Source organism: Xenopus tropicalis, chromosome 8 (genome assembly GCF_000004195.4).
Source record: "Xenopus tropicalis strain Nigerian chromosome 8, UCB_Xtro_10.0, whole genome shotgun sequence".
Lineage (NCBI taxonomy): Eukaryota > Metazoa > Chordata > Amphibia > Anura > Pipidae > Xenopus > Xenopus tropicalis.
Genome location: NC_030684.2, coordinates 59,786,675 through 59,802,296, shown reverse-complemented (window position 1 = coordinate 59,802,296; position 15,622 = coordinate 59,786,675). Strand labels below are relative to the sequence as shown.

The following is a 15,622-nucleotide window of genomic DNA, read 5'->3' as shown; positions in this document are numbered from 1 at the left end:
CAGGCCAGTTAAATATCGAACAGGTGGCAACCCTGAATGGATGCGGTTTTTTAGCTTCTGTAATACAAACACACAAATTATTGCTCCTGCCTGGGGCCTAAAACTATAGTGGGCACACCAGGACTGATAAGCTGCTGCAATTAATGATTAATGTAAATTAAACATTTTTGTTTAATGAAAATGTCTTGTTCACAAAGTTTAGGGGCCCAGTGATCTTGCTCTAGGAGGGCCCAATAGATAGTCATTCCACTGCTTGAAAATATCATGTCATAGTATCTGTGCAAGTGCATATATATATATATATATATATATATATATATATATATATATATATACATAAATGGGGTTTTAGTTACAGAGTTATGATCATAAAATTAGCAAGTCACTATACCATGTCATGTTAAACCCTAACTACCTTGTATTTACCTGAGATCCTTTCATAGTTGCATTTCTTGGGAAAACTGTCTGGCATTGTTAAGTATACACCGTTGTGTTCATTTGTGCTGCTATACTATATAACAGAAATCTGATCTGGATAGGTTTATTTATTGTTCATTCTTATTGCTATGCAGCACTTCTGACATTAGATGGTGCTCTCTGAGCAGCCCAAAAAGTATTCTCTGTGATGTGGAGCAGAGCCAAGAGATCTTCATCTTGTTAACAGTTAGCTTTTGCAATAGCCTTTTAGTTCTTTTTATAGAAAATAGATTTTCTAAAACATTGAGAGCATTATTAAGTAAAGTATACAATCAGATATCCTTAGGTCATGCCGTTACACCTTGCAACAGTTTTTCTTGTGCTCTCATATTGTACCACATTATTCCCCACATACAATGGTACATCACACTGCAGGAGCAGGGGATGGGGAAATGTAATCATTGTTGGACTGGGGTTGTTTAGGACTACCAGAAAACCTGTTGCCAAGGGCCCACAAGCAAATAACTTCAATACACAAACTGAGGGGTATCAAGTGCTCAGCTGGCACCAATGCACAAAAAAAGCCCCAGTATCCATGTAGTGTCAACATGAAAGTGCAAATATATTCTGCACTCAAAAATAAAAGTACAAAACATCTTTATAGCTCCCAATCTCTCTGCCTTCAAGAGATCTCTAAAAACACATTTATTTAGAGAAGCTTACCCTAATCTAGTTTAAAGGAGACATATCCTATAAAAATTATGAATGTACCAGGGAATTATACTCCTCTAGATATAGAAGGATTGTGCTTAAAAAAGTTGTGTTTCTGACTGATTTATTGAGAAATTCCACAAAAACCCCACTAGCCCAGCCCATCTGTTCCATTTCCTGCTGGCTGAATTCTCTGGATGAGCTGGTGAGCCGGCGGCCCTCCGTACCCTGCACTGACCTGATAGGGAACTAAAGCCTGTCTTTGCTTGTGTGAGTGCAGGGCTGTGATTGGCTCTCCCCCTCCTACTGTGCTTCTGGCAGGGACCGTTAGGACACGCCCACTCTTCATTTCAAACTCGGACAGAGAAGTGATAGGATCTATAGGGAGCTCCAATAAAGGGGCCATTGTTACAGATAGGATTAATTTTTAGCACAAAGTGAAACCAGCACCGGATATTATTCATAATTGCCTACAAAATTACCTTTTTTTCCCATTTATCCAATATGTCTCCTTTAACATGACCTCAGTGTGCCGCTAAAAGCAATACTCTGTGCCACATGACTCACAACTCTGGTCCTGCCCATTCCCACACCTTGTGTCTCAACCCTTTCTCCTTGTAGATTGTAAGCTCTTTTGGGCAGGGCTCTATTCACCTCTTGTATCGGTTATTGATTGCTTTATATGTTACTCTGTATGTCCAATGTATGAAACCCACTTATTGTACAGCACTGCGGAATATGTTGGCACTTTATAAATAAATGTTAATAATAATAATAATAATAATAATAATATATACTAAACACACAGGGTACAGCCTTACGAAATAAACTGCCTATGATCAGTGCTGGTCAAGTACAAAATGCGTAAGGCTGTACCCTGTGGGGTTAGTATATATTTTCTAGCTATACTGCAATAAAAAATTCAAGTAAGGTAGTACAGAGACAGAACAGCTCAGAACATAAAATCAATGCAACATCAAAAGAAGTAAAAGCAGGGGAAAAAAATCTTACGTACCATATTTGTATGGATTGTGCCCCCCATTTTTTTATGTTTATACCGGCTAAAGCATAGGGAAATAGGCTGAAAAAACTGTTCTATGCCATTTGCATGTCTTATGTTGGTATGTCTTTTTTCCCCCCTCATTTTACGGAGTTTGTGAATAAAACACAAAATATCTACACCTCAGGTTAATCAGGGTATTTTTATTGAAAAAATTACAGAAATGTATTAAGTAACATAGTGCTGGTCCTTTATGTTTAGAAAGTAAATATGCATTTAGTTTTTCATTTACATTTCATTTCTATATAAAGGGAAAAAAACAGAGGTTCATTGCAGAGAAAAGGAAGCACAACTGGTTAGAATAGAACAGGTAATTAGAACTATTCTTTCTGGGGAAGGCCCATGAAACTATTCATCTGCTTGGAGACCTTCCTAAATATTTATACTTACGTGTTAGGTCCTTAATTTTCAATGTGCAATTAGAGTGGCTCTAGAACTAAATGAGGCATGTGGCCACTAAGAATGAGGTAATTTTGGTTTCAATCCAGTGTGCCTTATAAAGCAATTTCTAATATTATGAATCTGGTTTCAGCCAAGTAGTGTGTAGACAGTAGATGTGTGGATGCAAAGATGATCTGTTCTACATTTAAAGGGCTTAATACTCACAGCTGTATATATGCAAACTTTTCATACAGTAATATTCAAATAATTGCATGGGCTGGTTTTCATAAAACAGTGTGAAATACATTCTTTCCTGCAGACCCCAGCTACCTCTTTATTACAATATAATATCTATGCATGATATATATGTAACATTAAGCAAGAAATACAAGAAAACAATGTTGAATTTGTCTTTAGGTGAGTAACATCATCATCTAAAGCACATAACCTTCCTGGATATTGGATAAAAAGATACGATATGTGAGCTGGCAGCTTTTCAGATTTATCTTCCCATTCAAACTGATGTTTTCATTGAATAAGCTTTAACCACAACTAACATATTCATTACATAATGTCATAGTAATGTGTTCCAAAAGCAAACTCTTAAATGACTAGAATCATCCTTATGTCTAATGTTTCATGGTTAATTTAATTATGTCATTGCTAGTCATTTAATGTCAAAGAAACATTCTACCAATTGCATTTGCAGAAGAAAGTGAACAAAGTGTCAACTATATCAGGTCTGCCCATCTGGAGGACTGCGGGCCAAATGTGGCTCTGCAAGGTATTTTTGCAAATCCCTGCCTGCTTATGGGCTCCAAAGATTGTTGTGTATAACACCACTATGATCAAATAATCTAGCCTACAATCATGTAGTATGCCAGTGAGTAGAAAATGTACCCTTCCCCCTTCCCAGTTCTATCCACTCTCTTCACAGGCCCACCTGTACCCTCTAAAATGGCATCAACTGTGTGCCTTTGATCTGCCCTCTTCTTTACCTGTTTGAGAAATGCAGAGCAGCAGAGCAGTACAGCATGTCAGAGCTGATGGTTTGGCTGTTTTCATCTGTTGCTCTGGCTTCCTGGAGAAGAACACTCACCAGGAGAATGCACACTGATTGCCAGGATGAGATTGGCCTCCACTGTGTATCCTCCTTCTCAGTGATAAGCACCAAGGAGCCTGCACAGATAATAGGGTTTAGTAGAGACAGTCGGGTCTGTGCAGAGGGCAGACTGAAAATGGGTAGGGTTGGGTCATTCTCCTTTAAATTAACTTCCTTGTAATTACACTAGGGGGGCCCAAGAAAATAAATCTAAAGTTAGATGCCTACAAAATAGGAATGGCTTCTATACCACATAGAAATTACATAGGGAAATAGGTGTTGGCATAAGTCTTTGCATATTTGGATTTTCCTGAGGGTCCAGTTAAGCACGAGCACAGAAAATCATGTTTTTCGCTAGATTTTATTTGACTACGAACTCAAATTTCCCCCAAAAACAACATTATCTCTTAAAGTCTTGAAGAATGGCCATGCAATTAACCAGGCTGGCAGATTTTAGATTCCAACAAATGCCAGAGAGATTGCTTTAAGAATCCATAGATAGTCAATATTTATTGAGCCAGAAGGAACTTCTGTGCAGCTGAAATGCTTAGGCCTATTTAAATCTCAGACTGGACCTGCTAATAAAGGCCCTTCTACCCCCCGTTATGCCGATGCCCCATGGGGAGATTAGTCACCCGCAATAATTAATGGGAGGCTAATCTTCCTGAAAAGCCTTTCCACTGGCAATAAAAGGAAACGCCGGTGGAAAGCCCCATACATTGCTTATTTTTGCCAAGATTGCGCAAAGTTTCCTCCTGCAGGCAACTTGACGCAACTGAGGAAAAACAAAATGATGCATAGGGTTTTTTGGGGAGATTAGACACCCATGGTAGCAGATTTATTGTGGGCAATTAATTTCCCACTGTAAATGCTGTAGGCATGGATGTACTTTTATGAAATTAGCATGAGCAGATAATGAGATTGCATTCTCAGACTTGAAATAATTGTTTGACAATTGCAGAGCTTCCTAAATAAGCCACTGGCAGAGCCACTAAGGCAGTGATCCCCAACCAGTGGCTCATGATCAACATGTTGCTCACAAACCCCTTGGATGTTGCTTCCAGTGGCATTAATGGAGGTGCTTCTTTTTAAATTCCTGGCTTAAAGGCAAGTTTTGATTGCATAATAAACAGAAGTACTGACAAACAGAGCCTCCTGTATGTTTCCAGTCTACATTGAGCTTCCAAATCACAGCCCTTATTTGGCATCCCCCATGAACTTGTTTCCTGCTTGTGTTGCTCCTCAGCCCTTTTTACATTTGAATGTGGCTCACATGTCAAAAAGGTTAGGGATCCCCACCCTAAGGCAATGACTTGCTCTCCATTCTGACAAAGATGACCAAACAGTTCACAGATCAGTTTTTCAGTGAGACATGTCTTAGGGCTGAAGTGCATTTGGGTGGTACATGAAGTAAAGGCAAGCATCTACATCCCATCCCTCTCAAGTTTTCCTTTTGTGCTTTTCAAATTTGGAAACTCTGCTACTGACGTGCAAACATTTAGAACAAGTAAAACCCCCTCTGAGCCACACACTCATAACCATAAAAGCACATGCAATGACAAGAGGCATACTGGCTGTAGACTTTGTGAATCGTGGGTTCAATAAGACAGTACAGGAGTAGTCCAGAACAATCTCTTGCATAAAAAGGCATGCTGGAAATTCCATATATAACATGCAGCAACAGAATGGCCATGGGTTTTATTAATGCAGGTATGGCTTGCAAGTTATTAACTAGAGATTTTCCCATCTCTGTTTTATAAGATTAAAATAAGGGATGCCAAACAGATCTCCACTGCAGAAATATGCAGAAAGCATCTAAATTAAATAATCCCTAGCAGGCTTTCTGTAGATCTGTGGAAGGGAAGTGCTTAATTTGTTAAGTCTTAAAATCTTTGTGAAGAAAATAATATAGTATATATAGGTTACAGTGGGGATAGCCTGAAATGAGTCTAAAATGGCTTTCTGAAAAACTGACCAAAGCATAGCTCTGTAATTATCTGTACTAGGTATATGTACACCTTTTAACATTATAAGGGGCCAAGTCAATTACTTGTAGGTACCTTGTTACTGATGGAATATGAATATTTACATGTAGGTACAGAGTTTGCTGTAGTCTTCTCCATACGTGTGCTTTCCAATGAAAAGCCCTTTCTAACATCTCAAGGTTTAATACCATGCAATCACAGAACATCTTTCAACATTATTAATTTTGGTAGGGTTTTTTTTAAACTTTATTAATTATCACTTTTCCATTCCAAGAACAAAAGGGACCTCTGTGTCTTCTACAAACAGTGCTCTTCTTCGTCATACAGGTGGGGAAACAGATTAAAAGAAGCTAGAGAGAAAGAAAGAGATGGGAAACACAGATTAAGCAACTGTGCAATAAAGGCAAGTATTTATGAATTTGCCAGATAAGTATTATCAGATTGCTCACATTAATTTTGCAAAGCCGAGATCATACAGGGTGAAATATTGCATAAAGGGAGAGCAAAAGACACTGTTAAATGAGACTTATATTGGTGAATTTTAGTATTTATATTTATGTAGATTTCAACAGCTGTAAGCATTAGTTGTGATAAAACCAATACAGGAATTTTAGAGCATACAGGCATGTTAGAAAGACTGCTCCTATAAAGCACTTCCTTTACTATTGGTGGGCAGAAGTTATCAGATGTGACAAGCCTACATACTAGGGTGACCAAATCACTTGAAAATTCAGGGGCATTTAACTGAAAACAGTGCAGCCCTTCTAGCTGGATTTTCTACACATGTCCCTACTACATACTGTGATTAATCTAGCAGTAGGCCACAGTTTGCTATACTGCTTATGCATCTGCTACTGCAGCCCTAAAATTAATTCCAGGTCCTCTCAACATGCTTCTCTTTTACTTAGGGTCTAGCACATGTTCAGTGTGCATATGTAGGGCAACACCCCAGACTTAGAGGAAAGTAAGTCCCTGCTATAAAAACTTAAAAGATAAATAGAAGTTGCACCGTAGCGGTTCTTTAAGGGGCTAAAGGCTGCTGGTCATGGGAACCAGCACAGTAGCACTATAGCCTAATAATAATTAAACAAGAGTCTGTTAAGTTTGGGCTTTTCTTGCTTTTTAAAGATAAGAAAGAAAAAAAGATGGATGCCTTCCAGTATATATTTATACAGGTATGGGATCCATTATTTGGAAACCCATTATCCAGAAAGTTCCAAATTACAGAAAGGCCATCTCCAATAGGCTACATTATAAGCAAATAATTCTAATTTTTAAAAATGATTTCCCTTTTCTCTGTAATAATAAAACAATACCTTGCACGATTCCAGCTAAGATATAATTAATTCTTTTTGGAGACAAAACAATCCTATTGGCTTTATATAATTTTTAAATTATTCTTTAGTAGACTTAAGGTATGGACATACAAATTGCTCAAAGATTGCTTATCTGGAAACCTCCCTGCCCCAAGCATTTTGTATAACAGGTCCCATGTTTGGATAATAGGTACCTGTATATTCAAAATTCAAAACATGATTTAAAAATCCCGACAGTTTTAGTACCAAAAACATTTAACAAATGTACATGTACTACTGTTTTCCTAAAAAAAGTGATCTGACCAATGTGTGCTGTTCTCCAACATGCTTGCATGTCTTTCCGTTGGATAGAAAATGTGAAGGCCATGTTTCATCTGTGGCCAGCAACAAACAGTGAGCACATTTGGATGGGCTTGTTGTCTGCCTGCCTGGCATTAAAATGCATTTATTTTTGTAGCATTAATTGCAGCCACAGTATAAAATATACTGCTTCTATTAACCATTGACATATGAACACAGCAGAGGACAGTGCACACCAGACACGTTTAAAAATCACTGAACTCTACACAGATTTAATGCTCCTAACATATACAGTAATAACTGTGAAAAAATAGCAATTGTACGCTATAATGAATCTGCAAAGCAAATGATGTTACTTTAGATACAGAGATGCGTAATGAGTGAGACAAACAAGTAATACCAACAGCCACTTGCCAGTAAAAACCAGCAGCAGAATGAGAAGAATGCAGCATACAAACAGATGGCATTGGGTAAGGACGCCAGGAGGGGCCACAAACAAGAAGAGTAAATAGCAGCAACTAAGAATTGTATTGTGGTTATGGGAAGGTGGAAGGGGTGCTCACAGGTCTGTCATTCTTTTCTTAATGAAGCACACGTGTTTACACTATATGTTTAGAAGACATCTGCCTGGCCAACATTTTGAAACCAAAGTTGGGCTTTTCTGTGCAATTAGGAGAGCCTCTACTCTTCTGGGAAGCTTATCCAGGAGATTTTGAAACGTTGTCGGTGGGATTTTCTTCCAATCAGCCACAAGAGTTTTGGCACTGATGTTACGGAATCATGCCTTTCTCACAGTCAGTGTACCAGTTCATCCTGTCTGTGTATTTTGGTTGAGGTCAGGGCTCTGTGCAGTTATTTTATTCCACTCCTATCTGTGTGGACCTTGCTTTATGCAAGGGGAATTACTCTGTTGGAACAGAAAAGGGGCTTCTCCAAACTGCTGGTACAATATAGAAAATGTGAGATTGTCAAGAATGACATTGTACACTATAGCATTAACTTTTGCTGTCATTGGAAGCAAGACCCCACAACCAGATAATGCCTCCTCCACCATACAGTTAAAATCATGGATTCAGGATGGAATTCTTCTCCTGGCATCCACCAACACAAAACTTATTGGTCCATGTGCCAGGTGGTAAACCACATTTCATCTCCTGAAAGATCATGTTTCCAACTTTTACATAACTCCAGATGATGCTTAACAATGTGCATGGTGATGTTAGGTTTTGAAAGGTATTCATCTAAAAATGTTTTTTTAAAAGGAACACTATTTTTTGAAAGTCAAATGAGCAATGAAATACTGCTATATCACTATTCTGGCAAATTGCCTGGGACAGATTACTGCTGCTATTTTTCTAATTCTCTACTCTGTTATAATGATACCTATTTTTAAGACTGAGACCTATGAGATGGGACAGCTTTTTAAAGTGCTCTGTAGCTGGACTAACAGAGATATAACCCTGCCATTCCAGAAGGCACAGGGGTAAAGATCATGTGAGGGAAATATTGAGAGCTTTTAAATGACAAATATACCCTTGAATTTTTAATCCTAAAAAATAACAAGGCTGAGCTTAGAAGCTAGAGGGAAATATGCAAAAGGAAAATAGTAAAACACCTCTTACTTATTCCATTACACATAATGGCCTCTTAAAGCAATGAATTTCTGTTACTAAGACCTTTTATTTGTTTTTGTTTTGTTTTTTTTAAAAAAACTTTTTTTGATCCTTCTCATTCTAATTCAGTCATTTTCAACAAAGGAATAAATGTACAGTACTGTGTGACTCTTCAGTGTTGGAGTTGTTTCACACCACATCATAAATTCCTAAGATAGTTATCCTAAAAAATGAAACCTTTGCTGCCCAGGAAATTTGGTCAGAATGACCAAAGTGTGACCTTATTACTCCAGGTAGCTTCAGGGCAATAAACCGCAAAGTCTCCTCTTCAAAACATCTTTAATTGCTTTGCTGATAACATTGGTAACAATGCAGATATCATTGTCTGCTACAAACAGTGAAAGCCAACAGCTTGTGTTACAACAATTCCACACATGCTCCATCTAAGGATTAGAGATAGCAAAACACTTCAAAACTCACATTAATGTATAAAGCCAGGTTATATAGCTCTTTAGAGAAATGGCTTTGAAATGTTATCGCTGAGAAATTGGAATATATTTTATATTCCCTCATTAAAGAAACAGTTCAGTGTAAAAATGAAACTTGGTAAACAGAAAGGCTGTTCAGAATAAAAAATGTTTCTAATATAGTTAGTTTGTCAAAAAAGGCTGGAGTAAATAGATGCCCAACATAATAGCCAGGACACCAACTTCCTCCTTTGCAGCTCTCTAACCTGTTAACAATCAGTAACCAACCAATGACTCTAGGAAGGCCATGTGAGACATAACTGTTTGCTCTTGATTTTGACCTGTGTGGTAACTATCAGAATCAAACTAACTGAACAGTTATGTCCCATATGCCCCCCCAAGTTGCTGACTTACAGTGGCTATACATGGGCTGATTTCAGCTGCCAATTTGGGTCCTTCAGACAATACGGCAGCTTCTCTGCCTGTGTATGGGCACCCCCGACAGGCCTTTGCAATCAGTAACTGACCTAAAATTGGCTAGATCTTGTTTGAGCGGGTTTGATTTTCCCGTCAGATCAGGGACTGCATAGGCTCATTGTTGCAGTCCTCAGTCCGACGTCCTATATAACCATAGTTGTAATTTAGCCCAATCTGAGTGCCAAACAAGAAGATCTTACTGTGTATAGCCTCCTTAACTTAAGAGTTTAAGGAAGTAGCATTTTGGCTATTACATTAGACATCCAGTCACTCCAGACTTAATAGATTACATTTTTGGCTAATTATTTTGCAAAACCTATCTATTTACCTAGTTTAATTTTTACACTGAACTGTTCCTTTAAGGGAAATCCAATTTGCTGTATTTTACAAGATTACCTGGCAGACCCATTAGGGCTCTGGCACACGGGGAGATTAGCCGCCCGCGACAAATCTCCCGTGTCTCGGGCGACTAATCTCCCCGGATTGCCATCCCACCGGCGAAAATGTAAATCGCAATGCCATCCCACTGCCGATTTACATTTTCGCTGGTGGGATGGCAATCCGGGGAGATTAGTCGCAGGAGACTAATCTCCCCGTGTGCCAGAGCCCTTAGTTAGATAGCTCCCATGTTAGTTTATCAGCATGCCAGATCATCAAGGTTACTAATTAATTATGTGGTGTAATGATAGAATTTTTAGATTTATGTGATCACCAGGCCCAAATCTGTGGAAAGGCCACAAGGCCTAGGACAGTAAGTAGGGTTGCCACCTTTTCAGTAACTAAATACTGGCCTTCAAGTGGGTGAATAGGAGGTGAAGTCACATGGGGCAGAGAAATGGGCAGAGTGGGCAGGAAAATGGGTGGAGCATTGGCAGGAGGAAACAAGGGATTTATAGGGTATGACATTTCTGGTAAATTTGTAATTCCAGCCCTATCTGGTGATTTATGGCTGGGCTGCTCAAATACAGGCAGGGTGGCAACCCTAACAGCAAGGTGTTAAGCATAAAGGCTGCTCCAGTATTCCCTGATGTAGCTGTAGAATACAACATGGCTTGTTTTACAGCATTAATGATTGAATTAAAAAAAATGCAAATAAATTATATACAAAAGGATTGTCAAATTAAATTATACACCATGCAGGATAAGGTTGGGAACATGTTTTGCACCTAACATTCTAATAATAGATGAGACCTAATTACTGCAGCTAGTTTCAATTTTGCTCCATAACCCCGGTTTAATATAGTAAAATACCCTGTTCAATAGACAATAGTAATTAAAATAAGGTGCATAATGAATTCTACACCAGCAATCTGGGTCGCAAAGGTGAATCCCATACATTATTTGGGTCCCCTAAGAAAAAGAAACCCTAATCTAACAACCAGATTCTAAATTCCAAATTTAAGAGAGGCAGCATGGAACATTAGTTTAAACTCACAAAATAGCACCAAATGGACAGCTGATATAAAACTGTTCCACACATGATAAGTAGTGTGTAGCCCTGTGAACCATTTTACATTATTTTTTATGAGATTCTTATTAATTAAACTTTAATAATTTAGGGAAGTGCATTGACAATTAGTTTGCACATACACTTTTTAAAAATGTACAGCTTTCAGTAGTCAAAATAATAGGTATCATTTACATTTCATGGAAAAAAAGGAAATGATCCTGATAAAGTGAATATTAATTCTGTGCAAACTGTGAGACGTGGCTAGCAGGTCTAATCTATCATGGCACAGTAAGAAATAACAAACACAAAGCACCACAAAAGAGCTGTTGACGTAAGTACGTCGATTCCATCAGAGCAGACATTTTACTCAGTACACAGCCAAGGGTTACTGGAAAGAAAAGTGCAAAAAATGACTGTTAAAAATATGCCAATCAGAATAACACACCTATGCACAACACAAGCCAAATAATTAGGGTTTATACAAAATACAAATTTTACATGTAGTTTTCATTTTTCAAAATTCTTATTTTGATTAAACAATAACTGTTTTACTTTATATTAAACCTTACAGTAGAATAAAATAATATGCTGCTATTAAAAAGTTTCTCCTGTCACCTGGCCAATAATGATGATTAAGGAAGCTAGCTTTTTCCATTTTACAAGTGCTCTGAAGAACCAAGAGAGTGGAGTCAAGTCAGTAGTATGAACGCTTTAGTAAAATTTCTTGATAAAATAATGAACAAAGATGATTTTCCGATTTGCAGATTTTTATAGCATTGCTGTTGGGATAAATAAGATGTGTGGAACCAAGCAACAAATTCTAAAAAAACTAACTGGGGTATATTTATATAAAAAGCTGACTGGGTCCAAGCCATATCCTAAATAAAGAGTGCCCACCAGTGATTCTTTATCTGCATGATATGTCATTTAAATCCACATTTAGTTCAGTTAGAAACCCCTAATTGTGAAATTATAATTCAGTGTTCTTTTCACATGATAAACTATGAGCTAAGTCTTTCTGGCCCATAATGTCCTACATTGCATGCAATGCAGATTTGGGTGATATATTAACAATAACTAATGCTTCAAGTTGCAAGCAATTTCCAGCAATGTCTGGACACTCGTGTGTACACTGGAGACAAACATCACTGGTGATGTTGTCCATAGCAAACCAATCAGCAATTAGATTGGACATTTACCTACAAGTTAGAAAACAAAAGCAAAGTGATGTTGCTCATAGCATCAGATGCTTTGTTTTGGTTTTCTAACTGTTGAAATCTAATTGCTGATTGGTTGCCCAGGGCAACATCACTGGTAATGCTGGTAACATCACTTTTTCCACAGCATGATACATATACCCTTAAGTAATATTTGCTAGTGCAGCACTGGACAAAGTAGACCACAATCAAGGTGCAGGTTAGGAAAAAAATCTATTCAAATATTCTATATTACTGTACTTCTTTCTGAAATAAAGGTTTTCCGTGCTAAAAGGACATCGTGCTCCCATATGTGTGCACCCACTAGGGCTGTCCAGATGTTGAAAATTGGTTGCTGTTTTTTGACAAGTTAAAGAGAAATTAAACCCTAATCTTAAAATGTAGTGAGCACCTTTTAAATAGAAAATGTTGGTGCAATTCCTTAACCAACCAAAGAAAGGCTTATCCCTTTCCAAAGCTGAGTGGTGACAATTCTCTGCAGCTTTAAACCCAACACACTCTGTATAGGGGAGCCCATATACAAAATTTACAATTTTTTGTAAGGAGAACACATTTGAAATCACTGGTAATCTGTGTAGGGAGGACCACATCACTTAGAATGTGGCCAGTCCACACCCAAAATGCAGCCTCAAGGATCAAGGGTCCTATTATATCAATATTATATATATATAAAATTAGGGGACATAAAATAGAGTTCTACTGTATAAATATTTATCAGGATGCTGTAAATGTTCTCTGCCCTTTACATAATTAACTGTCTGGTATATAACAAAAGGATGGAGGCTGTTTGAGAAACAAAATATCTTTTATTTGGCAATATTGTAAGGCTCTAAATACCACTAAAAAAGAACTAATGATCTCTGGATCTTAATGAACTACTGTACAAGTGCTAGTACAGGTATGGGATCCGTTATCCGGAAACCCGTTATCCAGAAAGTTCCGAATTACGGAATGGCTGTTTCCCATAGACTCCATTATAAGCAAATAATTCTAATTTTTGAAAATGATTCCCTTTTTCTCTGTAATAATAAAACAGAACATTGTACTTGATCCCAACTAAGATAGAATCAATCCTTATTGGAGGCAAAACAATCCTATTGGGTTTATTCATTATTTAAATTATTTTTTAGCAGACTTAAGGTATAGAGATCCAAATTACGGAAAGATCCCTTGTCTGGAAAACCCCAGGTCCCGAGCATTCTGGATAATAGGCCCTGTACCTGTATCCCCTAAGTGTCAGGGTCTGGAGGAAAAGTGGACAACAAATTTTTGCTCTGCCAAAAATGGCTACATTAAATTTGTGCCACATGTTTACAAATTAAATAAAAGCCTGAAGGGTGCCGAATAATCAAATAGGAACATTTTAATGATGATAAGCAGTTAAGAGGACATGCAGTATTTTATAGTAGTAGATTCATGAGTCTGTCAGTCAAACATGCAGGAAACACACGTGGATGGAGGCAGGAGATGGTTGGCAGTGTGGTTCCATGCAGGTTATGGGTGGCGATGTCTTCAGCTAGGTGTAAAGAACACAACCACCCAGATGATTTCCATGCTTTACATGCAGAAGGTATATGGAATGAACACAGATGGAGCACATAACATGCTTAATGGAAAAGTGCAAATAAAAATGAAATTAGAGGAAGCCAGAACTGAAAATAAAATAGAAAGAAAAACAGGTTAATGTCTTTGCGGAAAATCATACAAATGCACTATTATTTAGCATGCATCTGGAAATTCTATGGTTTTTGTTGATTCATATACATTTGTTTTATAATAATACTACATAATATGCTACATAGGTTATTTTCTCACACTGTTTAAACTTTATAATTGCAGCACAGCACTGCAGTTTCTGGTCTGCTTCCTTTTATTTTCTAGGTATTGATTGCATTGTGATACCTAGAACAAGGTACGGGAGCAGACACCCAGGATTAAAAATATATTGTGGTTCTTATACTCTGAGAGTTGGAACTTGTGAATATATTGTTTTATCCTCATAAAAGATCATGTTGCTTTGCTGCACCCCCTATTGGTGCCAATGACAAAGAGAGGTTCCTAGGGTAAAACAAAACCTCCCATCTGTATTGCTGACCATGACTCATGATTGCCGATGTACATTGCCAAATGACCAATCTGTTACCTATGCTAACAGGGTATAGCCTAGTACAATTAATAAGGTAATGATTCAAGTCAATATAAGGATCGTAAAAAAAGACTGTGGTGCAAATTACATATGAGAGGATTATTTTCAACTCTATTTGTACACAAGCACAAATACGCTGAAGGGGTGACAGCCAATTATAATACTGTGTTAAGTGTTAGTACAGTTAGCATGCAAAACATGCAAGCTGATGCCATATACTCAGTACAAAGTACTTTTACGCAGTAGCATTTCTTTCTTGCAGAGTGATTAACATATTGAAAGCTATCCTGACACTGCCTTTAAATCATTGCAGTGTGAAGCAAGGGAAAGTTTGTTGTTGTTTTTATTTGTACTGATGGTTACCTTCACTTATTTCACTACAGAGATCTGGGATATCTAAATCCAGTGTGGCCAGAACTAAAAAAAAAACACTTTATTTCTAAGAAACAAATGGATCCGACAGCCAGAAGTGGTGCTAAATTGGTTTAATCAAGGCAGTCAGTCCTATTCATCTAAAGGAGCTGCATATAAATAAGAGCACTTTTTCCTTACACGATGGCACTACTAAATAGAAGTGATTAAAAAAAAAACCTTTTCTCATCATTTTCTCATCACTCAAAGATTTTGACTTATGCTCAAATTATATGAGATTATGTGATAATATCTTGAATAAGTCATCTTCCTGTAGTATAAATGAGATTTTATTTTCCTCTCACGTGGTATCTGGTGTAACTACAGAGGATGTAGGCCCTGCTGCGGTTGCAGGGGGCCCAGGAGTGTAGGGGGCCCCAGTAATTATAGAGCAAGAGAGAGTTATTATAGAGCAATTTTTAATATATCTTGGAAGGATAGGTCAACTTAAACTGGATTTGCTTGGGGGCCCAGTAACATCCATTTTTTACTGGTTTTAACAAAAATTATAAGTTTATACATATTTTGCCCAATGTATTTTACGCAGTATTTACAGAAATTAGGTAAAT

At 37.6% G+C, this 15,622-nt stretch overlaps 1 protein-coding gene across 5 annotated transcripts in view; it reads right to left on the bottom strand.

Moving 5' to 3' along the window:
- Positions 1-2,311: 2,311 nt before the first annotated feature.
- septin6 (septin 6) overlaps positions 2,312-15,622 on the bottom strand; it is a 37,811-nt gene continuing 24,500 nt past the window's right edge. For 2 of the 5 annotated variants that reach the window (XM_004916875.4, XM_004916876.4), the window contains one exon: positions 2,312-6,006. In XM_004916875.4, the coding sequence (XP_004916932.1) occupies positions 5,997-6,006 (10 nt within the window). In that variant the 3' untranslated portion in view covers positions 2,312-5,996. Of the gene's footprint in view, positions 6,007-10,395; positions 11,668-13,282; positions 14,149-15,622 lie in introns of those variants that run through there. The other 3 variants (XM_012969340.3, XM_004916877.4, XM_004916874.4) reach the window with 2 other exon arrangements.